Source organism: Trichechus manatus, unplaced genomic scaffold (genome assembly GCF_000243295.1).
Source record: "Trichechus manatus latirostris isolate Lorelei unplaced genomic scaffold, TriManLat1.0 scaffold00240, whole genome shotgun sequence".
In the NCBI taxonomy this organism is placed as follows: Eukaryota; Metazoa; Chordata; class Mammalia; order Sirenia; family Trichechidae; genus Trichechus; species Trichechus manatus.
In genome coordinates, this window is record NW_004444176.1 from 2,775,497 (window position 1) to 2,799,400 (window position 23,904).

A 23,904-nucleotide genomic window follows, 5' to 3' on the forward strand; every position below is an offset into this window, starting at 1 on the left:
TTTTTGTCTGATTTTTGCTTCAACTCTTGGATAATTCTGAGTATTAGAGATTTGAATTCCCTATCAGGTAGTTCTAGTGCCTTTTCTTCCACTGGAGAGTCATCTGGTGTTTTATTTTGGACACCTACTGTAACCATCCTGTCCTGTTTTTGTAAATGTTTTGATATCGTCTGCTGTCTTCAGGGCATTCAGTAGTTATTTTTCTCATTTATTGATTGTAGATTTGTTTGTTTCATCCTTTTTTAAATTAAATTTGCCAATGTCTGAGCAGGCAGGCTGTGTGTTCTTTGTTGTTTGCTCATCTGTTGGCAAGATACTTTTCTCCTCCTTCTCCAATTGGCAGGGTCAGTTGCTCAGATATGATACAGCAGGGGAGGTCTAGCTGAAGAGGAGTTTTTGGGATGGGTTGTTTGTGGCACTTACTACAGCCACCAGGGCAGGTTGGTAATCAGGTTCTGGTAGCCTGTGCCTGTGCTGCTTGGTGGTGTGATGTTAAGTGCATGGTGCAGGTAGGCAGGATGGAGGGGGGAGACTGTGATGTGTGGAGCTAAGATGGGTGTGGGAGAGGGGAGAGAGGAACAGGAGCCAAAAACATACAAACAAACAAAAAAGAGTGCTAGGGGAGCTTGCCGTTGGAGTGGAGAGATGAGAGACTATGAAATGGAAAAAAACAAAAAGGGGAAGAAGAAGAAAAAAAAGAAAAAAATGAATAAATAAAAATTAGAAAGAAGAAAGAACAGCAAAGCTCCCAGGGATCCCACCAGTGTGGCTACGAGGTCTGGGGAAGTTTTTCCCAGGTGTAGCCTGGCTAGAAGGTGTAGAGGTATTCAACACCAGGTATTCAGGGGACAGGAAGAGAAGGAAGGTATAGAGAGATGAGAAACTGAGTAATGAAGAAAGACAAAAAAGGAAAAAGAGGGAAAAGAAAACAAAACAAATTGGAAAAAAAAAAAAGAACAAGAAAATCCGGCCAAAAAAAACAGGAAAAAAAAAAAAAAAACACAAAAAAAGAAATGCCCTCAGGGATCCCTCTGTGCGTCTGCGTAAGCTGAGGGGGGTAGGTCTCAAGCCGCGTAGCACTGCCTGGCCAGAACGGGCTCCCAAGTCGAGAAAAGAAAAAGAAAAGAAACAAGTAATTCAAAACAAACAAACAAACAAAAAGCCCTGGGATCCCATCAGCGTGGCAGCACAGACTGGGAAGCAGTTCCGCACTTGAACAGAGCTCTGCAGCCTCTTAGGAAGAAGCAAAAATGGCGTCCGGAGCCAGGTATTTGAGTGAAAGGAGGGGGAGGTGGTGAGAGGTAAGGAAGAAATCAAGAGAAACGGAAAAAGGAACACCAGCAGCCAACAAATGGCAGTCAGGGAGTCAGCCAGTGAGGGTGGGTGGAATCCAAGCAGCCAGTGCTTTCAGGCCAATAGACTGTGGCCACAGGAAGCAGAGGAGGCCGAGGTGGGGTGAAGAAGGGTGAGGGGTGGGGGTGGGAAAGCGTATATCACCAGTTACAGGTTGCTCTATCTCCTGCTGGAAGCTCTGTGAAGCTGCTTTCTCGTACCCTCTATTTGCTGGTCTCTGATAGGAGTCCAAGATGGTAGATCCACACTTTGTTAGCTGATAGGGGACCTCTGCATGAATCTCTCCTTGCTCTCCGTTCTCTGTCAGTTTCTCACTTCATTTGGTACTTGGCTGAGTTCTTTATTGCTTCATTTGATGTTTTAGGGTTTCAGGATTGCTGTTTTCTCTGTTTGGCTTAGTTTTTCGGATCTTTGCTGTGGAGGGACAGCGTGGTGCTTCTGCCTAGAGTGCCATGTTTCCAAGTAGAAGGGCTTTATTTTTTCTTAAGTGGTTAGTTTTTTTTTTTTTTATGGTTGATTTGCACTTTTATTCACTGCTAGCAAAGAATATTACTTGTATGATTTAGTTCTTAGAATTTATTAAGATTTATTTTGTGTCCTCAAACATGATGTATTTTTCTATTGATTGCACAGGTATTTGAATACAAGCTGTATTCTCTTTTTTGGATCCAAAGTTTTATTTATCAATAATTTATTCACAATTATATGATATAAAAGCAACATCATGTACATTATCTAAATCTATATTAACTCGTTGCTGTCAAGTTGATTCTGACTCATAGCAACCCTATAGGACAGAGTAGAACTGCCCCATAGGGTTTCCAAGGAGCGCCTGGTGAATTCGAACTGCAGATCTTTTGGTTGGCAACCGTATTTCTTAACCACTATGCCACCGAGGTTTCCAAATATATATTAGGGGTCTGCAAAATTTTTCTGAAAAGGGGCAGATAGTAGATATTTTAGGCTTTGTGGGCCAATGGGTCTGTGTTGCAACTACTCGACTCTGAAGGAAGCAGCTGTCGATAACATTCAAATGAATGGGCATGGCCAAATTTGACCCAGGATCCTTAGGTTGCTGATGCCTATTCTGTATTCTTATCTTTGGTCTTTGGTCTGACTGTAACTGAGAGAAGACATAATCCTTTATAATAATAACTAAAAACATGCTATTCAAATGAAAAATACAGGGCCATGGTCTTACAGCTCTGTTCAGGGGCCTCTTTGTACCTAGTTGTTGGGGGAGAATGGCCTATCAGTTGTACGGCATTCCCTTTCCTTTATGCACATGAGAACAATGTCAGTTTTTGACATGGTCAGAGAAAGAAATGGAGACAAAAGACAGACAGATGTTGTTCAGATTTTTAGTCTGGTACCCATTTTTAAAATACCCTCTGTCTCTGGTTTTAGACTCAATATTCAAGGAGGTAAAAGCATTTTTTGGTATTTTATATGTGACTTGACATTTGAATTTTGATGTGTTACTATGATTTTTTGGTTTTGCCTGTAGTAAGCTCCAAGAGCCAAAGAAATCACCACTTCCTAAAACCTCAGCAGCCGCTCAGTTGGATGAGCTCATGGCCCACCTGTGTGAAATTCAGGCCAAGGTGAGTACAGTCTCTGTGATAAAGCCTCCAAGGCTCAGAACAACATTGGCTTATGTTTATGGAATTCAGCTCTGCATTGCCCTTTTAGGTACTCTTCTATGTTGCCATTCATTTTTCCAGACTAAATATAATACAGTGGATGAGCTTAACTTTGTGCTGTGTATTATCTAGACACAATTGGTTAAGTATGATAGGCCCTAATCTCAAGGAGCTTGGAGCATGCTTGGTAAAATGAGGCATATATTTCTGCAACATTTATAGAATAAAAGACAAGCAGTTTGCTAAAATATGTGGAGCCAATGTTCGGGATGTAGAGAGGCCATGGAGATTTTATCAGAGAGGTAGGATGGTACTTGGGATAGACCCTGAAGGACGGGTAGGGTATGGATGTAAAGAGATGGAAGGGGAAGCTCTTTTAGTTGGAGTGAGCCCTGAAAGCATAGGCAACATAGGCCAGGTGAAATGTGGAAGAGCTATTAAAGAGACCTGCCTGAGCAGGCCAGAGGCCACCAGTGGGCAAGCTGAGACAGAGCAACGGGAGGTCAAGTGTCTCTGAAAGGATGAGGAGTCCTAAGCCCCATATTTAGATAAAGCCTGCTTCCTTGTTCTAGCCTCAAAAGCATGAGTGGCAAGCTCATATGGCCTGGCAGGGAATGTAAATCAGAGAAGTTGGCTTATGGATTTATTAAGGGAACTGTAGCCTAGAGTTCTTAAACTAAAGAAGTTCTAAATCTAGTTGGAAGATTTGATATACACACGTGAAGTGACTATGAAATAACTTCAAGGCAGTGTATAAAAATATGGGTGATTGGGGAGGGCAGGGATCTTATCTTTGTGGCTCATCCTTGGACTCCCAGTGTCCAGCACAGAGCCTGGCACGTAGTAATACATCTCTGTTAAAGGGACAGATGAATAAACATCACAAACAAGTTGTCATTAGTGACGCATGTTCTTTGATGGGCTAATGTCTATAATAAGCTGGGACTGGCTAAGTGTGCAGTGTATCTGAAAATAATAGAAATAAAACGACATTAGAAGTTTTGATCGTATTGTGGTTTCAAATTGATTTAGCATCTGTCTTGGTTTATTTAAAATTTTAATTAAAAATATCTGTTTATTTTTTGAAAAGGCCATACATTCACATTGTACAAAAATCAAAAGTATAAAAAGTATGTTGTTGCGTGCCATTGAGTCAATTCTGACTCATAGCGACCCTGCAGGACAGGGTAGAACTGCCCCATAGGGTTTCCAAAGCTGTAATCTTTACGGGAACAAATCTCCAGATTTTTTCTCTCATGAGGCTGCTGGGTGGGTTTGAACCGCAGACCTTACAGTTATCAGCCCAGCGCTTAACCATTGCACCACCAGAGCTCCTATCATCTCTGTCCCAGCCATCCAGCCTCTTTCTCCTCCCTCTCCCCCACCCCGGAGAGGTAGTCCATGTTACTTGTTTCTTACATACCTGCCTAGAAGTATTCTGGAATATATAAGCAAATAGATAAAGATATAGATGTAGATAAAGATGTATATATACTATAGCCATAGTTATAGGTATATTTTTTGTGTTTTTACTTAGTTTATTTTTCATACTTAATACTGGTCATCCTATCAGGAGCCCTGGTGACGCAGTGATTAAGAGCTAGGCTGCTAACCAAAGGGTCGGCAGTTCAAATCTACCAGCCACTCCTTGGAAACCCTATGGGGTAGTTCTACTCTGTCCTAGAAGGTCCCTATGAGTTGGAATCAACTTGACGGCAATGAGTAACAGGTCAGGCCTTTTAGGTATTAGCCTTTTGAACATTAACCTCTTGAATGTTAACTAACATTATATAAGAGAGGACGAAGGGATTCTGTCAGATGATGACAGTTCCTTGAAGGGAAGTGAGCGTTTTGGATTAATGAGGTAACATGAGGTTATTCCAGACAGTAAAATTAGGGTAAGGAGAGGCCTGAAAGCAGACAGTAACAGATTGCGCTCAGGAGACTGTAGGGAGCCTGGCTGGGCTTAAATAACTGAGGCTTTTTAGTGAGTGATAAAAGATGAGATTGGAAAGGTAAAGTGAGGGCAGTGGATGGGAGACTTTGAATGCTCTGCTGATGAGTGCATATTTGAAGTGAAGTATTTATTAGGCAGATGGTAGCAGTAGCCCGGTTGGAAAGGAATGGAGAGAGCCAGAATTAGGACATGAGGCGATGAAGGATAAGCTAGACATCTTTTTTGTAATTTGAGACTTTTCCTTTGAATGCTGTGTAGTAACTATTTTGGAGTTTGGCTTAAATAAATCCAATCCATCAGCAAATTTTATCTGACCACCTCTCATCACCTTCTTCCTTAACACTGGCCCAAGTCATCATTTCTGGTCTGAAATGTTATAATAGCCTCCCTCCTAGTCTCTCTGCTTTCACTCTTGCTTGTGTACACTTAATTCTCTACTTAGCTACCACAAGGATCTTATAAATAAGATTCATTCACCCTTATGGTTGAAATGCTCATTACACTTGGAATAAAACCCAAGCTTTTACCACAATGACCCACGTGAACTCTGCCTCTCCGTCCATCATCTTCTCCTGCCGCACGCCATCTCACTCTCTCTGCTCTCACTCTACTGACCTTTATACTTTTCTTCCAATGTGCCTAATTGTTTCCTTCCTCAAGGCCTTCCCTCCCCCCGGAGTGCTTTTCCTGTAAATATCAGTCAATATTTCTGGATCCTTAAGTGTATCACTCAAATATCTGCTCAAATATTACCTCTTTGGAGAAACTTTCTCTTATCATCCCCATCTAAGTTGATACGTCCTCACCATCCCACCCTCTGTCACATCTCCATATACAACTTATAACCTATCTCTTCCTGACATTAAATCTTATGTTTATTTGTTTAATTATTTACTGTCACTCCATAGAATGTGAATTCTGTGAGGGTAGGTAGATACCCGTCTTTCTTGTGCACTGCTCTATATGAAGCCCTTACAGCAGTGATTGAAACAAACTAGGTACTCAATATCAGTCTTAGAAGAAATAGCACCAGAATGGCTCCTTAGAAGCAAGGATGGAGAGATTTTGGCTTACTTACTTTGTACGTGTCATCAGGACAGCTGAATTACTAGAAATTATATAGAAAAGGACATCATGTAAGCAAAAACGAGGGAAACCCTCAATAAGATAGATCGTCACGATAGCCAAAACAATTGACTCAAACATAACAATGATCATGAAGATGGCACAGGACCAGAGAACGTTATAAATAAGGTCGCTATGAGTCAGAGCCAGCTTGATAGCACCCAACAATAGGTGCTCAATAAATATTGCAGAATAAATGAATAAAAGGATGTTATGACTAGTTGTTGGTCATAAGAGCCAAAAAGGTATCATCTTCATACACTCAATTTTCTACAGTCAGAAAAGATTTACAAATGGAGGAAAACCAATCAGATTTTATTCAACCCCAGGAGCTTAGAATGAAAGGGGGATGAAAGCATTTTTATTGGAGTTAAAATATTGGATTCTTCCAGTGCCCTGGAGGAGGTAACGGAAAGACTAAGTGATTAATCAGTGGAGGTGAGCTGATAAGCTTATCAGGTCATGTCGAAGATGCCAGTGAAGATAAAGGTAGTAAAGATAAAGAGGCTGATCCTCTTCCTGGTTCTTTCCCCGATATCAGGTTGCAGTGAAAACAGATGTGGGCAAGAAACACTTACCAGACAAGCAGGATCACAATGCCTCCCTGGACTCCATGCTGGGGGATTTGGAGCAGGACTTGCAGGACCTTGGGATTGCCACAGTGCCCAAGGGCCACTGTGCTTCCTGCCAGAAACCGATTGCTGGAAAGGTGAGGCACCCAAGATGGTCCTACAGCCATCTGCATCTGTGTGTATGTCTATTTCTATCCTACCAAGGTTTGCTCTTTCTCCTCAAATTCTAAGACATTTTAGTTATTGTTGGTTGCCATTGAGTCTGTTCCAACTCACAGCAACCCCATGTATGCAGAGTAGAACTGCTCCGTAGAGTTTTCTTGGCTGTAATCTTAAGGGAAACAGATCACCATTTTAGTAATAGTTGGTAATTACTAATTACTGATAGTGCTGTAGGCAGAAGCTACTGCTTTACAAGCATTCCCTCACTGAATGGTCACTTCAGCACTTCAGAGGAGACTATTATTGTTCCCTTTGTAAAGGTAAGGAAACTGAGGGCTCAGAGACCACAACTGACTTGCCTAAGGTCTAGTAAGAGTTAGAGGTGAGATCTGAACCCAAAGAGTCTGTCTACCGAGTTTGAGCTCATAAACATTTTTCTGTACTGCCTTTATTGAGAAGAACTTTCTTATTGTTCCTTCTGTTCAAACATTCCCTGTCTAAATGGATTGATTACACATTTTACATGAACTCAGTTACAAATTATAGCCACAGAATTTTGCTCTGCATCATCCTTCAACAAAGCCATGATAAAGGGTCTTGAGTCTTGACTCTGCGTGGGGCTTGAGATGAGATATTCAGACCAGAAATATAAAAACTGTCATTGGGCCCTTTCCTCTTCCAGGGGTTCCTTCAATGCCAGAGCTGCAGTTGTCACTTTGTCTATCACCACTGGGCTCTGTGTTGTTTCTAGCACCCTCTGGGAAGATAGACTGGTGACCAACATTCATGGGTTTTTTATCAGCATGATCAGTCAGGGAAGTGGGCACCCTTTTGCCATCCATAAAGCACAGACAACAGACTGTCTCAGAAAGAACCCAGGTGTCGACCTCAGCGTTGCATAGTTCCAGGGAGTGTCATTTACATGGAATACAGTGTGAATAGTGCCCTCTGGAGTTGTGTAGCCTGTAGGTCCTAGAGCACCTGACCATGCTCCCATGCCTGGCTTTATTTCACCCCTCAGATGATCCATGCTCTAGGGCAAGCGTGGCACCCAGAGCACTTCGTCTGCACTCACTGCAAAGGAGAGCTCGGCTCCAGTCCCTTCTTTGAGCGAGGTGGCTTGGCTTACTGCCCCAAGGACTACCACCAGCTTTTTTCTCCGCGCTGTGCCTACTGTGCTGCTCCCATCCTGGATGTAAGTAAAGTCTCCCTCCCCAGCCTGCTTTCATGCAGCTTTGAATCACTCATTCAGAACGGGGGTCATGCTTTAGCTCTGCAGCATTCTGATATCTCTCTATGTGCTCCTTTTCCAGAAAGTGCTGACGGCAATGGACCAGACCTGGCACCCAGAGCACTTCTTCTGCTCTCACTGTGGAGAGGTGTTTGGTGCAGAAGGTACGACCAGGGTGCTGTATCCCAAAGCCCAGGGGTTGCCGATGAGAAGATTGGTAGAGCTTCTCCTTATAGTCTGCCGCCCCATCTGTGTGGTGGTCCTGGTTCCTATACTGCCATCCAAGTGCCCATTTTAGTACTAGATGCCCTCTCTCCCACATTCCTCCCAACTTCATAATTTTTGTTTAAATTGGAATCTTTTAATAAGAGAAATAGTACAGGGAGAGGAGGGGTGGGGAGGGAAAAAACACTAAATAGGCAATAGATAAGTGGTAACTTTGGTGAAGGGTAAGACAGTACACAATTCTAGGGAAGTCAGCAACTTGACCAAGGCAAGGCTATGGAAGCTTCATAGACACATCAAGACTCCCTGAGGGATTGAATTACTGGGCAGAAGGCTGGGGACCGTGGTCTTGGGGGATATCTACTTCAATTGGCATAACGTAGTTTATAAATAAAATGTTCTACATCCTACTTTGGTGAGTAGCTTGAGAGTAGTCATCTAAGATATCCACTGGTCCCACCCCATCTGGAGCAAGGGAGAATGAAGAAAACCAAAGTCACAAGGGCAAGTCCAAAGGACTAATGGACCATAAGTACCATAGCCTCCACCAGACTGAATCCAGCACAACTAGATGGTGCCTAACTACCATCACCAACTGCTCTGACAGGGATCACAATAGACAGTCCCAGACAGAGCTGGAGAAAAATGTAGAACAAATTTCTAACTCACAAAAAAAGACTAGACTTACTGGTCTGACAGAGACTGGAGAAACCTTGAGAGTATGGCCCCTGGACACCCTTTTAAGTACTGAAGTCACTCCTGAGGTTCACCCTTCAGCCAAAGATTAAACACACCCATAAAACAAAATGAGACTAAGTGGGCACACCAGCCCAGGGGCAAGGACCAGAAGGAAGGAGGGGACAGGAAAGCTCGTAATGAGGAATCCAAGGTCAAGAGGGGGAGAGTGTTCAGATGTTTTGGGGTTGGCAACCAATGTCACAAAACAATATGTGTATTAATTCTTCAATGAGAAACTAATTTGCTCTGTAAACCTTCATCTAAAGTAAAAAAAAAGAAATACTACAAAACTCAAATACTGTTTCAAAGCTTTAAGGAAAAAGAGCAGACTCCTGCTTTTCCCTTCCCTACCCCTAGATCCAGTTTTCCTCTCAAAATTCTTTTAGCTGATCCTTCTGTTACTTTTTGTTATTTACTTGTGTTTTAAATAATACATTTATATTACTATAGATTGATTTTTTTTTCACTTGTAACCCTGTATATTGACTTTCTACTAAGTAAGATGAGGATTTAGAAATGTTATTATTGCTCCATCTCACCTCGAGCATATCCCCCTTCACCATTCTCCATTCTTTCAATAGGTAATTATGTCAGAATTTCAGGCTGAATTAGTATTCAGTGTGCATATGTTGTTGACAGTCATGTACGTATTACTCACAGTTGAGCCATGTAGCAAACCATGATTACAATGAGCATGGCTTTTGGATGAGACAGCCTGGTTCATATCTGGGCTGTGACATTTATTACCTGTATGGTGTTGTTCAAGCCATTAACCTCATTGTGCCTCACTTTCCTCATCTGTAAGCATAACAAGTATAAGAGACATTATGGATCATTATAGGGATCTTAAGAGACAGTACCAGTGTAGTATTTAAAACAGTGCCTGACACACAGAGGCATAACCTATCATTGTCAAGTTGATTCTGACTCATGATGACCCCATGTGTTACAGAGTAGAACTACTCCATAGGATTTTTTTGGCTGTAGTCTTTATGGAAGCAGATTGCCACTTCTTTCTTCCATGGTGCAGTAGGGTGGATCCAAACCACCAACCTTTAGGTTAGAAGTCAGTACAAATCGATTGCGCCACTCAGAGACCTTATAATAATGATTAATATTATTATTATCACAATGGTCATTTTGTATAAGTTTGGTTTTTTCTGGAGTTAATATTTGAATCCCTTTTTCATTAACTTAGTTTTCATTGTACTTATCACTAATTTATTTGACAGAATTGTGAAATCCTTCACAAAATGGTCAACCACATCTTGTAATATGCCAGTTCTACTTCTTTTGGGGGGAAACATTCCTCCTGGAGACTTCTTGTTCGAACGTTCTTCAGGTCTGCTGAGAAGCAACTTTTCTGGGCTATTACTCTGGGAATTCCTTTCACTCTTCTCCTGTTTAGATCCCTTGTTTCCTGGATCCTATGTCTTTTAATACATGTTATCGTCTACATTTTGGTGGAATGCATCCTCCAGTAGCTTCCTGAAAAAAAAAATGAATAGGAGGTAAATTTTTTGAGAACTTGAACATCTGAAAAAATATTTATCCTATTATCACCCTTGATTAAGTTGTCTGACCATAGAATTCTAGATAGAAACTATTTTTCTTCACAAACCTAAAGACATTGCTTCTAGCTTCCGTGGTTGAAAAGTTTGGTTTTGTTCTTATTCCTGATGCTTCCTTTGTGACCTGTTTTTCCCTCTTTGCAATTTTTTTCTTCTGTTTACTGCATTGGCTTTATTTTTTCTGACTCCTTCCTTTTATGTTTCTTTTGAATAAATATAACTCATGCATAGAATCAAAAAGCTTCTTTATTTTGTCTTTTCCTGTCTTTTAAAATTAACTCAGTGGGTAAGTTTTCTCCTTTCTCCTAAATAAAAACTTAGGTAGTCTCATGTCTTTTCTGATTACTCTCAATAATAAGTTTTAAATAGAAATCAATTTAAGTTAACAAGCATAAAAAATAAGTCTTTAGATTATTCAGTCTATGTAATAGCTAAAGCTTATTGTTTAAAGTGATAGCTAGTTCTTCTCCCCTAATGGGGCCTTCAAGCTGTAGGAGGCCAGGGAAGGAGAGCATGGCCTTTCCTTTCTTTTTGCCTGCCTTTGGCATCCATCCCCTCACCCCTATTGCTAATCTTGATTTCTGACCCCTCCAGAATGGAAGCATGGAGGAGGAAGGAGAGGAGAATGGAGGGCAAGAAAGTCCTAACTTGTCTAGCACTTTCATAAGTTGGCTTTGTGCTCCCTGGGCCTGGCAGATGTTGAACTCTAACTTTTTTTTCTTGGATGCTTTTGTATATTTGGTTCAGGCACCACTGTGAACTCTTAAGTGTTCTGTTTGTGTCTTGGCTGGCTGTTCTTCCCTTGGCATGCTTTTTTGACAATCCACTCTGTAGAGATTGTTTTTTTTTTGGGGCGGGGGGAGTGTTCTCATTTTTCCCTCCAGCTGATCTCTTAGAAATAATTAAAATACTTCCAGGCCATCTCTTTCTCTCTCATGTCCATATGTGGACCGTGGAAAATTTATACCTTCTGTCTCAGTCAGTGGGATTGTAGTTAATTTTCAGCTGCATCTCTCTATTCTGCTGCCAGAGGCCATTGCAGCCAGATTCTCACCTACAGACTTTTTCCAGGGATGAATCAGATACCATCAACTGTATCCCACTAATAGGGGGTACATACCCAGCTCCTTGAGTGGTCCCCATTGAAGCCCATCTCTTGACCTGAGGTAAAGCAGGAACCATACTCCATCCCTCCTGGTAGTGTGATGGGGCAACTTCCCCATCACATAACACAGTTTTCTCCAAAGAAATCCCTCTCAGTTCCTTTTCTTCTTACTCATTTTATATCCTCAGTGTAGGTGAGGAGTTCAAGGATTGTACAAACAGTTCCTGGCTGTCTATTTTGGGGGATGTCTTACAGCTTGATTGGAAAATTTATATCTCTTATGTCTTGATACCTTACATCTTGTTACACTGGCCTTTGTCAAATGCCGCCGAAGGTGATATTTTGGCCCCAAGTTGTTTATTGCAACTAGAAAGTCCAAGAGTTGGGATTTAAACTCAGATCTCATTTCTCCAAGTTCCATGTTCTTTCTCCAACAACACAACTGCCTTTTGGCTGAGACTCAGTTCTTCTTCTGCTGTTGAATCTCTTTACTTTCTCAGGATCAGCATGTTATGCTGTATTTGGCAGTAGACCTGGAGGCCGTGGCACTTACAGACTCCACTAGCAAAGCGCTTTGTAGTAATTCGCTTGTTCGCTGAAGCGTGCTCAATACTTTTCACATATCCTTCGGTATTTTATTTCTAGATTACACTCTAGTTAAGCAGCACTTTCCAGGGAGACTTAATCTAAATCTTATTAAAATGTGTCATGGTAAATTTATATTGTACGGATAGCCACAGAAATTGGAGAGTTAGTTGAGTAGAACAGTCAGCAAGTGAATACTGCCCATGAATGATTATGTGGGCATTGCCTGAGAGTAGAACAACACAATGCAGACACATTTCAAGAAGAGACATCAGTTAGATACAAAATAAAAATGTCTATAGGATGATGAGAATGTTCCATGAAGGGAGCTAGTTCTCATTGTTCTTGACTTGGGCTCCTTCTGAAACAGCAAGGCTACTTGGAAACCGTTTTGGGTCATTTATGACTTTACATAACTATGAAGCCACATTTAAGACTTAAAAGTTGTGACACCTGACAAAAAGGGGCCATTTATTAATCAGCAGCTCCCCTTGGATTGTGTTTCTGTTTTTATTGTTGGCTTTCTGAAAGTGGGTTTCCTACCATATGGTCAGTCCACTAATTAGATGGTGCCCTGCCTTACCCTAAGCCACATAGTCACACACAGAGTTTCTATAATGACAACTTAACCACTGAGCCTCCTGGGAAATTAAATTCATCTGCATTTTTGTTTCAGTGCAGAGAACTCCTCTTTAAGGTTCAAGTTTCTAAGCACATAAGGCCTTAGCATCCTCCCACAGGGAGCAGGTCCTCAGTGCCTGTCTTTCTTTGTAATTGTTCATTATCTAGACCGTGCAGGTGCTCCCTAATTTCCCCTGTGGCTAGGAGCCCCACTGGACTATAAACACCCTCCCCATCTCAGTGGCAGTTTTAATTGTCAGTGTTTCTCATCCATCCTCCAGAGGTAATTGACCCCAGAGAGAGACTCCAGGAAAGGAAGTTTTGAAACTTTCTCAATTTGTTGAATTACTAAATGCACGGGTATCACAGCAAGTTTGGCTGATTGCTTTGTTTCCTCCCCCGAGATTCACCCAAGCTGAAAGAGAGGCTGTTACTTCCCTGCTGTCCCAATCCTGAGACCAGCTATACTGCAGAGGCCTAGATGAGGGTCATTTCTAGGTTAACTGGCATGCTTTAGGATTTTCTCAAATCCCACCTACATATAGGCAAGCTCAGTTTTTTTTTTCAAGGTAAATATTATTTAATGCAATATTTTTAAAAAGGAAAATTAATGCAAAAAAAAAAAAAAGTCCATCAAACACCCCTGTCCTATTCATCCAGCACTGCCACAACAGAGATACCACAAGTGGATGGCTTCAACAAACAGAAGTCTATTCTCTCACCGTCTAGGAGACTAGAAATCCAAACCCAGGGTGCCAGCTCCAGGGGAAGGCCTTCTCTATCAGCTCTGGTAAGAAGGTCCTTGTCATCAGTCTTCCCCTGGACTAGGAGCTTCTCCGCGCAGGAACGCCAGGTCCAAACGAGGTGCTCTGCTCCCAGTGCTGCTTTCTTGGTGGTAATGAGGTCCCCTACTCTTTGCTCACTTCCCTTTCCTTTTGTCTCTTGTAAGATAAAAGGTGGTGCAGGCCACACCCCAGGGAAACTCCCTTTACATTGGATCAGGGATGTGACCTAGTGAGGATGTTACATCCCACTCTAATGCTCTTTAACATAATCTAATCTAGGCAAGCTCAGTTTTATGTCACTTGCTTTATGTAGCATCAGCATCACCTGGGGACTTGTTAAAAATGCAAATTCCCAGGTCACATCCCAGAACTACAGAATCAGAAACTAGGAGCTAGGCCTAGCAGTCTTTGTCTTAACAAACTCTCCAGGTGATTCATGCATGCTAAAGTTTGAGAATGACTGTGCCACACACAAAAGCAAGAAAGATGGTTGGGGGTGTGTGTCTGTTTTTCTTAAATAGTAAGCTTTCCTGTATTCCAAACCTGTTGCTGTCGAGTTGATTCTGTCTCATAGTGATCCTATAGGAGAGAGTAGAACTGCCCCATAGTGTTGCCAAGGCTGTAATCTTTATGGAAGCAGGCTGCCACATCTTTCTCCTGGGGAGCTGCTAGTGGCTTTGAACCACTTAACCACTGTGCCATCCTCTTGATCAGACTCTAGAGATTCTTTGATAAAATGAAAAAGAGGAAAGTGAGCTCGTCTATGTCTCAAAGGTTTAGAAGAAGAACATAGGGCAGCTTATACAATTACGAGTTGAGATTCTTAGATCTCTAGTCCTCAGAAGTCTGCTTTTCAAAGAACATATAGTTGAACAAGGCAAGGTATGTAAAAAAGTGACTGGAGGTAATGGAAAACCTGCTGCTACATGATTTGGGTCTGAACCCCTGGCTGCTCCTGTTGCCTTTTTTGAGAGGGCCACGATTATCAAAGTGGACTTTCTTGGGTGGGCTACTTTCCAGCACACTGTACATACTTTAACCTAGAGTAACCAGTTGGAATCCACCAGGTGCTCCTTGGAAACTCAATGGGGCAGTTCTACTCTGTCCTACAGGGTCGCTATGAGTTGGAATCAACTCTATGGCAATGGGTTTGGTTTTTTTTTTTAACCTGTTGCCATCGAGTCGATTCCAACCCATAGCAACCCTATACATACATACTTTGGTTACATGTTATTTTATTGGGGCACAGGTAGCACTTTCATATGAAAGTTATGAAGTTATTGGGCTATGTTATTTATGCTCAGCTGATATTATTAATTCCCACGGAAAGATCAAGGTCAGGATGAATTTAAGTTAGAGGAGTGGCACTTAAGTTAGGCTCTGAAGTTAGGCCTAGATTTGAATCTCAGCACCTCCTCTGACTAGTTATATATGTTTCTTCTCAGAGCTTCTTTTCTCTTATATGTAAAACGGGGCTAATACCTACTTCAAAGGGTTGCTGTAAAGAATGCAGTTTCAATTCAGAACTGTAGGTAAAGCCCTCAGTTGAAACCAATACAAAGCAGAAGCTCCATAAGTGGAATCGCTAATAGTATCATCTACCCCTTAGGCAGCTTCTCCAAGTAAATACTAAGGAGAATTCTTTACAGAAAAGCATACCTGTTTATACATCAAAGCATACCTGTTTATACATGTTCTAGGCAATTCTGGAGAGAGACTCCAAACTGCAATATACTTTTGGAGATAATGGTCTCAGTTTTGCTGTTGTAATATTGTCCACATGTCTACTCATTCATTTATTTATTTAACGAATATTTACTGAGCAACAACCATGCATGTGTTAGATACTGTGCTAGGTACTGGGGAGACAGTGACAAAAACAAAGGTCTTGCCTTCATGGTGCTTATATTCTTGTGGGAAAGACAGACAAGTATCAAACTAGCCAACTAACTAGCTTACTAACTTACTGTATATGTTAGGCAAGAGAGAGTGATGGGGTGCTATTTGAGATGAGGTAGTGAGATCAGTTGTTCTCTTAAGCAAACACCTCAGTTAGGTGAAAGACCAAGCCACCTGGGTACCTGGGGGAAGTGAGTTTCAAAGCAGAGAGGGCATATCACTTGACTAAGGGCCTGCAGAGGAATTAGTTTGTTATAGTTTTCTTTTTTGGTGTAGAGACAATAAAAAGACCTTGCAGAAAATTTCACTCATAATCCTATTAGTTATCCTCATATAACTTAAAAATTTTTTCCCCACCAATATTTTTCCATATTCATATTTATGCATAAAGTTATAATATACCTAAAACTTCTTTTTTTCCACTTAAGCATTTGTCCATGTTGTTTCATAGTTTTATAACCACAATTTTAATAATATCAATTTTAATAATATCAATTATCCCATTAGGGCTTTATGTAAACAAATTATAAAAGATAAAATATGCCTAAAAAAATTCATTGTGGCATAATTTTATCATTCTAAATATTGGAAACAACGAAATGTGTTCATAATAGTAGATTTAGATTACTTCTAGTGTTTTAGTGGTGCTGTAATGAATATATTTAAACTTCATATTTTCTTCTTTTAAATTATTTGTATAGATTAATTTTCAGGATTGAGATAGCTGTATCTATTAATTTTACTGTTGATACACATTATCAAATTACTTTCAAAAGGATAAAAACATTTCACTTTATCATCAAAGATATATGAATATGTGAATTTCTCCATGTATTTTCCTGCATTGGAAAATGTTTATTTAGTGCTGTTCTTACTACTCAATGAGCAAAAAATAGAAATTCATTCTTCTGAGTTTCATGGCTGCATCATAATGTTGACCATCTTACTAAAATTATTTCTTCTTGGCCTATTTGTCTATTTGTTAGGGGGATTTATTTTAAAAGAGTCTAAAAAAACAATCAACATAGGTTTTCTCGTCCTCAATGCAGGTGCATTATTTGGACATGGGATCAGTAAGACCCGAGCCAGGAATGTTCCTGTATGTGTCTGACAGTGACAATTTCACATATTAAAGAGAAAGTGATTTCAGCCCAACAAATTGATATTTAAACTTTTTATTATGGAAATTTTCAAACTCAAAAGACTCATTTCCTTAGCTTCAATAAATATCAATATTTTGCCAAATGAATTACCCCCATCTACCTGTTCACCTTGTTCTTTTTTTTTTTTCTGGAGTATTTAAAAGCAAATCCTGGAAATCATATCACCGTTAAACACTTCAGTAGGCATCTGTAACTGATAAGGACCTTTTTTTTTTTTTAAACATAACCACATTCACACTTAAAAAGAATTAACAATAATTTCCTATTATCATCTAAAACCCATATCCAATTTCCTTAAATTTCTAAAAAGTGTATAATTTACTTGGTTTGTTTGAATCAGGATCCAAGAAAGGTGTATGCATTTGCCTGCTTTGTCTCCTCAAATTTCTAAAATTCTGTAAGAATCCTCCTCTCCTCCACTTTTTCATACTATTGATTGTCAAGAACCTGGGACCTATGTCCTGCAAAGTGTCCCACATTCTTGATTTGGCTGGCTGCTTCCTCATGATATTTTTTCACTTATTTTCTTTATCCCCCTGTATTTTCTGTAACCTACTAATTTAGATCGAGAGACTTGATGAGATTTAGATTTTTTTTTCCTTTTTTTAGGGGCTAGGGGAATAAGTTATACATGGTCAGTGCTGTGCGTGTCTTATTGAATCACATCAAGAGGTACACAATGACTGGTTGTCGCACTTTCACTGATATAAAATTAACCTCAGGTTTCAAGCAATGTCAACCCAATCCCTCCATTTTAAAGTTCTCCATTGATGAGCATTGCCTAGATCCATTAATTCACTACCTGTATATCCATTGCTGTCAAGTTGATTCTGACTCATGGTGACCCTATAGGACAGAGTAGAACTGCCCCATAGGGTTTTCAAGGAGCTGCTGGTGGATTTGAACTTCCGGCCTTTTTGATTAGCACCTGTAGCTCTTAACCACTGTACCACCAGGGCTCCAAAAACCAAACTCATTGCCATCAAGTCTATAGGACACAGTAGAACTGCCTCATAGGGTTTCCAAGGAGCAGCTGGTGGATTTGAACTTCCAACCTTTTAGTTTGCATCATGGCAAATTTTCACTCATTCTTTCTACACTTATTAGCTGGAATTCTATAAAAAGTAATTTTTCATCATCAACTAATTACCCCCACCAAATATCATCAAGATATTTTGTTATCTTGAAATACATTTCATAAAGGAAAGGTGGGATAAGTGATGTTTGATCCTTTTCCTTTATAAGAGTAATTATAAGAGTAATGAGAGTTCATTAACCTCACCCGATGGTGACCAATTAGTTTGTATTGTTTTAAAATAATTTTAAACACGTGGGGTTTTATATATTTCATGTGATTTGATTAATTGCAATAATTTTTTTTTTATGCTCCAATTGTTTCATCTGAGTCAGTGGTAGCCCCTTCAAGTTGGTTACTGTATCATTTTAACATGACCCCTCCTCTTTGGCACATCAAGATGTATCAGGCTCATCTTTTCAGACCTGCCCCACACTTGGCATCAGCCATTTCTCGGAGGAGCTTTTAGTGGGAAATTGTATTTAAAGACCACCTCTGGGTGCTAGGAGTATTGTTTGCTTCTGGGATGTCATTGCTTCTAGGCTTTTCAGTGGGCAGGGCTTGGAATTCCTTTTTTTTTTTTTAAGAAAAATCACAAGTTCATACTGATTTTTCTAATTAAAATATAACTTATGTGTTTTTTTAACATAAGTTTTTAAAGTTATACTTGTATCTCCCCTATTTTTACATGGAGAATCTTGCTTTCCAAAAACATTACTGTAATTGCTTCTTTGCTTTATTCTACAATCTACATATAATAATTTCAAAACAGCCATATAAATATTGCAAAGAAGGTTATTGAAAATAGTTTAGGATCTCTTTTAACTCTGTCTTTAGAATATATCCATTATAGTACTGTTTTACACATAATACTGTGTAATACATATGTATGTACAGTTATAATGCTGTGTTTTAAAGCCACTTGAATGAATGAATTTCTTTCTTCAGTCATTTCATCAATTAGATATATAGTTTCAATTTGGTTCAATTTTTTAGGGGTTTATTTTTTTCCTTTTTATTTATTTGTTTTAAAATTTTATAAAACATATCATTTCATAAAAGGAGCCCTGATGGCTCAATGGTTAAGCGCTTGGCTGCTAACCAAAAGGTTGGCAGTTCAAACCACCTAGCAGCTCTGTGGGAGAAAGACCTGGCGATCTACTTCCGTAAAGATTACAGCCAAGAAAACCCTGTGGGGCAGTTCTGCTGTCTCACATGGGGTCGCTATGAGTAGCAATTGACGCGACCGACCCAATACCAGCACATTTTATACGCATGTAACAAGGTGTACTCAGTGATATTTTGCTTCCTTCCTGTTCCTGTAACCTTGTTCCTACCTTCTGCTAATAGGTAATCAACTTAGATTAGTTTATCCCTTCATTGTTTCTTTTTTGATATTATAAGCAATTGCATATAAAAATGTATACTCTGCCCGCTTTCTTACACAAAAAGTAGCATACTGGACACACTCTTATGCAACTTGCTTCTTTGACTTGACAATACACAGGTAGTCCCCCACTTACAACAGGGTTCTGTTCCGACGATTACTCTGTTGTAAGTTGGTTCTGACATAAGTAAAATACTTCCTTTTTTTTTTTAGTTTTCATTATTATTGCCTTTTATTATCAGTATCTTTATAAATCCAATCTGTATTTGTCTTTGGGTATTGGAAACATTACATCTGAGAATGATAACATTAGCAAATTTCGTGTGGCAACATTGTATGTAGTACATATTACTAACCATAAAACGTACAAAAGAAAAAAAAATGATGATTGTAAGTGCAGTAGTTGTACCTCAAATATGTTGTAAGTCAAAACTACCTGTATCCAGGAGATCATTCCATGTCATGTAAAGAGATCTTTATCCTTCCTTTTAACAACTGCATAGTACTCCGTTGTGAAGATATATACCACAGTTTATTCAACCAATCCCTTAATATTGAGTATTAGGGTTGTTTCCTGTCTTTTGCTATTATAGATATTATTGCAGTGAACAGATTTGTGTATATGTTTTTAAATTTTTTTCCCTAGTATATCATTGAGATAGGTTTCTATAATTAGAGTGATGGATTAAAGGATAAATATTTATGTGTAATTTTGCTGGATATCAAGAAATACCTCTCCAGAGTGGTTTCACTATTTTGTATTTCCACTAGCAATGTATACCAAAAAAACTAAACCTATTGCTGTCGAATTGATTCTGACTCATAGTGACGCTATAGGTCAGAATAACTGCCCTATAGGATTTCCAAGGCTGTAATCGTTACAGAAGCAGACTGCCACATCTTTCTCCTGGAGAGTGGCTGGTGGGTTCAAACTGCCAAGCTTTTGGTTAGTAGCCAAGCACTTTATCACTGCACCACCAAGTCTCCTCCAGCAATGTATAAGAGGGGCTATTTTTCCACAGACTCAAAAATAGAATAATTTGTTAAACCTTTGGATTTTTGTCAATTTGAAAGGTAAGAAATGTATATATTTTACATTAGTTTTGTATTTCTCCTTTTGTAAGTAAGGTTGTGTATCTTTCCATATGTTAATGAGCCATTTGCCCTTTTTAAATCTATTCATTGTCTCTTCATAATTTTATCCATTTATTCGTTTGGACTTAATTTTTTTCTTTCACAATTTTTAAGAGCTCTTTTTATTTTAGGGATATTAGCTACTTTTTCTCTGGGATATAATTAAATATTTTTCTCAGTTTGTCCTTTGCCTTTGACTTTGCTTATGATGTTTTTTGGTCATGCATACATTTTTTATGTAGATAAATTTACCAATCTTTAATTGCTTTTGAAATTTGAGACCTATTTATACAGTGTTCCAATTCCCAGATTAAAGATTAATTTTCTTAAAATTTTATTAATTTTGTTGTTGTTGTTGAGAATATGCACAGCAAAACATACACCAATTCAGCAGTTTCTACATGTACAATTCATTGTCTGCAAGAAAACTTCTAGAGCTAATAGAGGAGTTTAGCAAAGTTTCAGAGTATAAGGTCAACAAACAAAAAATAGTTGGGTTTCTATACACAGCAGTTAGAAATCTGAAAGGGAAATTAAGGAAACAATTCCATTTACAATAGCATCTAAGAGAATAAAATACCTATGAACAAAAATTTAACCCAGGACATGAATCCATCCATTTTTAATTCAAGTATTTGTATGATTGCAATTATTACATTTAGATCTTGGATTCATTTGGAAATTCTTCTGGTATATGATATGGGACATGTATCCAGTTCACTCTCTCTCCTCCCCACCCCCATCTGTCTGTCTGTCTCTCTCTCACACATGGCTCCCCAGTTGTCCCAATACTGACATGCACCCTCCCTTACAGATTTGAGATGCTGCTTTACTGTGTCTTAAATTTCCATGTGCACCTGGGCCAATTTCTGAACTTTGTATTCTGTTTCATTGGTCTGTCTACTTACGTGCAGTACTCCACTCTTAATTATAGAGGCTTAGAATACATGTGAGGAGCCCTGGTGGTGCAGTGGTGAAGTGCTCAGCTGCTAACTGAAAGGTCAGCAGTTCAAACCCACCAGCCACTCCATGGGAGAAAGATGGGGCAGTCTGCTTCCATAAAGATTTACAGCCTTGGAAACCCTAGGGGGCAGTTCTATTCTGTCCTATAGGGTGGCTATGAGTTGGAACAGTCTTGACAGTAGCAGGATAATACATTTAAGGAGTCCCAACAGTGCAACAGTTAAGCGCTTGACTGCTAACTGAAAGGTTGGCGGTTCAAACCCACCCAGTGGCTCTGTAAAAAAGACCTGGCAATCTGCTCTTATAAAGATTACAGCCTAGAAAACCCTATGTGCAGTTCTACTCTGTCACATGGGGTGACTATGAGTCAGAATCGACTTGACTGCACCTAACAACAATAATAATAACATAATACATGTAGGGCTAAGCCATCTAGAATTGCCTTTTCTTTTTTTAGAATTCTTGCTATTCCTAGGTGTTCTTACTGTCGCAAATTGAGTTTTTGAATCAGGAGTATTATTATTGTTTAGTAGTATTTTATGTATTATGCCCTTTTTTCTGGTGCTGTTTTAGATACTGGAGAGAGATACAATGGTGGCAAGACCAACGATATCTAGTCTCTCTCAGAGCTAATGTTCCAGTGAGGGAAGATAGAACAGAAACAAGATGACTTTAAATGGTGGTAAATGCTAAGAAGAAAAAAAAAAAAAAAAAGATGAAGTGATAGAGAAGGAAGGAGGAGAGGTCTCTCTGATAAGTTGATCTACGAGCTGATTCCTGAATCACAAAAAGGAACATTCATATCAAGGTCTGGGGCAGAACTGTCCAGGACAAGGGAGTGCTTAGCATAAAGGCATTGAAAAGGAATAGCTACCAATGCTTATTATATGCTTGTTATGAAGCAGGAACAACGCTAAAACATTTCACCTGCATTATCTCAGGTATTTCTTGTAACAGCCCTTGGAGGTAGGTCTCTATTATTAGCCACATTTTGACAATGAGATTGAGAGAGTTTAGATCATTGGCCTCTTCTCAGCCCCAACTTGGCGGTAAGGGCTCAAACTACAGTGGTGAATCTTCGATTTTATCTCCCCAGGCTTTCATGAGAAGGACAAGAAGCCTTATTGCCGAAAGGATTTCTTAGCCATGTTCTCACCCAAGTGTGGTGGATGCAACCGCCCAGTGTTGGAAAACTACCTGTCAGCCATGGACGCTGTCTGGCATCCAGAGTGCTTTGTGTGTGGGGTCTGTATCGGTATACTCATTTATCTTTTGGATTTAGGGAAAGCCAGGGGTTCTCCTCTCTGAGAGGTAGAGCTGCAAATAGTAAAGGGTCTACAGTCCTGGGTAAGGAATTGATGTGGGTTCCCTAAGAAGAAACAAAACATAACATCCATTGTGGGCATTTGCTTGTCTGTTTTGCAAGTGGACACTACTCTATCCCTCTGCTTGCCAAGGACACAAGTGAAATCCCTGTGACTGGCAGGTACTGGCAGGAATTTCAGGACCAAAAGTTTTACTTTGCCAGAGAGTTTTACTTCTTGTCATCTGTGTTCCTTTTCCCTGTCTCTTCTCACCCCCAGGACTGCTTCAGCAGTTTTTCTACTGGTTCCTTCTTTGAACTGGATGGACGCCCATTCTGCGAGCTTCATTACCATCAGCGCCGAGGAACCCTCTGCCATGGATGTGGGCAGCCCATCACTGGCCGCTGTATCAGTGCCATGGGGCACAAGTTCCATCCAGAGCACTTCGTGTGTGCTTACTGCCTGACGCAGTTATCAAAGGGCATCTTTAGGGAGCAGAATGACAAGCCCTATTGCCATTCTTGCTTCAATAAGCTCTTCCGGCTGTAATGTTACCTGAACCCACCCACAGCCTCTTCAGATCCACCAGAAAATTTAAACCAAGAGATGAAAGAGTACAATTGCTATTACTGACCTTCTGCTTAATAGGTTTTTAGAGAAAGTAAAGGTGATGAGCAAAAAGGAACTTATAGATGTTACATGACTAGGCTTAACAATTTCAATATTACCTTCCATGCTAGCAATCTATGTCGTCACTAAATAAGGCAACAAGCCAATCATGTGTTCTCTTGAAATCCTAACAGTGCCAATCAATTCCAGCTCTCTTCCTTCTCCTTTTCCGTCCTCTTCCTCCTCTTCTTCCTCCTTCTCCTTCTCTTCTTCTTCCACTTCTTCTTCTTCTTATCAGGTACTTGGATTTAGATCTGGGTCTTGCTATCTAGGCCCTCTGCAGATATATTTTCCACGTGCACATAATCAATTTGCCACTGGTTTTCTCGGATTTCTCCATTTTCACCCACTACTGATGCCCTGCTTGTATCCCCTCCCCTTTGGCCCTCATAACTGTCCCCTTTAGGTTTCCCCATTTTCCCATGGCTCACTTTCCCACAGTCACTGCTGTGGACTTTATCCACATTATCAGGAGTTGTGATACCACTTGTAAACTTAAACTACCTCTTGCCTCAGTATATTTCTCTTTTTCAAGGGGAAGTAGATTTTAACTGGACAACGTTGAATACTGACATCATTAATAAATAAAATGGCTTGCAGTTTGAATGACTCATTGTCATATTTGTTTGAGAGATGA

General features: G+C 39.9%; 1 protein-coding gene across 2 annotated transcripts in view; it reads left to right on the forward strand.

Annotated features, from left to right (window-relative positions):
* Window positions 1-23,869, forward strand: part of LPXN (leupaxin) — a 41,895-nt gene extending 18,026 nt beyond the window's left edge. For both annotated transcript variants that reach the window (XM_004389302.2, XM_023743170.1), the window contains exons 4-9: window positions 2,861-2,957; window positions 6,620-6,787; window positions 7,834-8,007; window positions 8,126-8,207; window positions 22,391-22,539; window positions 22,878-23,869. In XM_004389302.2, the coding sequence (XP_004389359.1) occupies window positions 2,861-2,957; window positions 6,620-6,787; window positions 7,834-8,007; window positions 8,126-8,207; window positions 22,391-22,539; window positions 22,878-23,147 (940 nt within the window). In that variant the 3' untranslated portion in view covers window positions 23,148-23,869. The remainder of the gene's footprint in view (window positions 1-2,860; window positions 2,958-6,619; window positions 6,788-7,833; window positions 8,008-8,125; window positions 8,208-22,390; window positions 22,540-22,877) is intronic.
* Window positions 23,870-23,904: the final 35 nt, after the last annotated feature.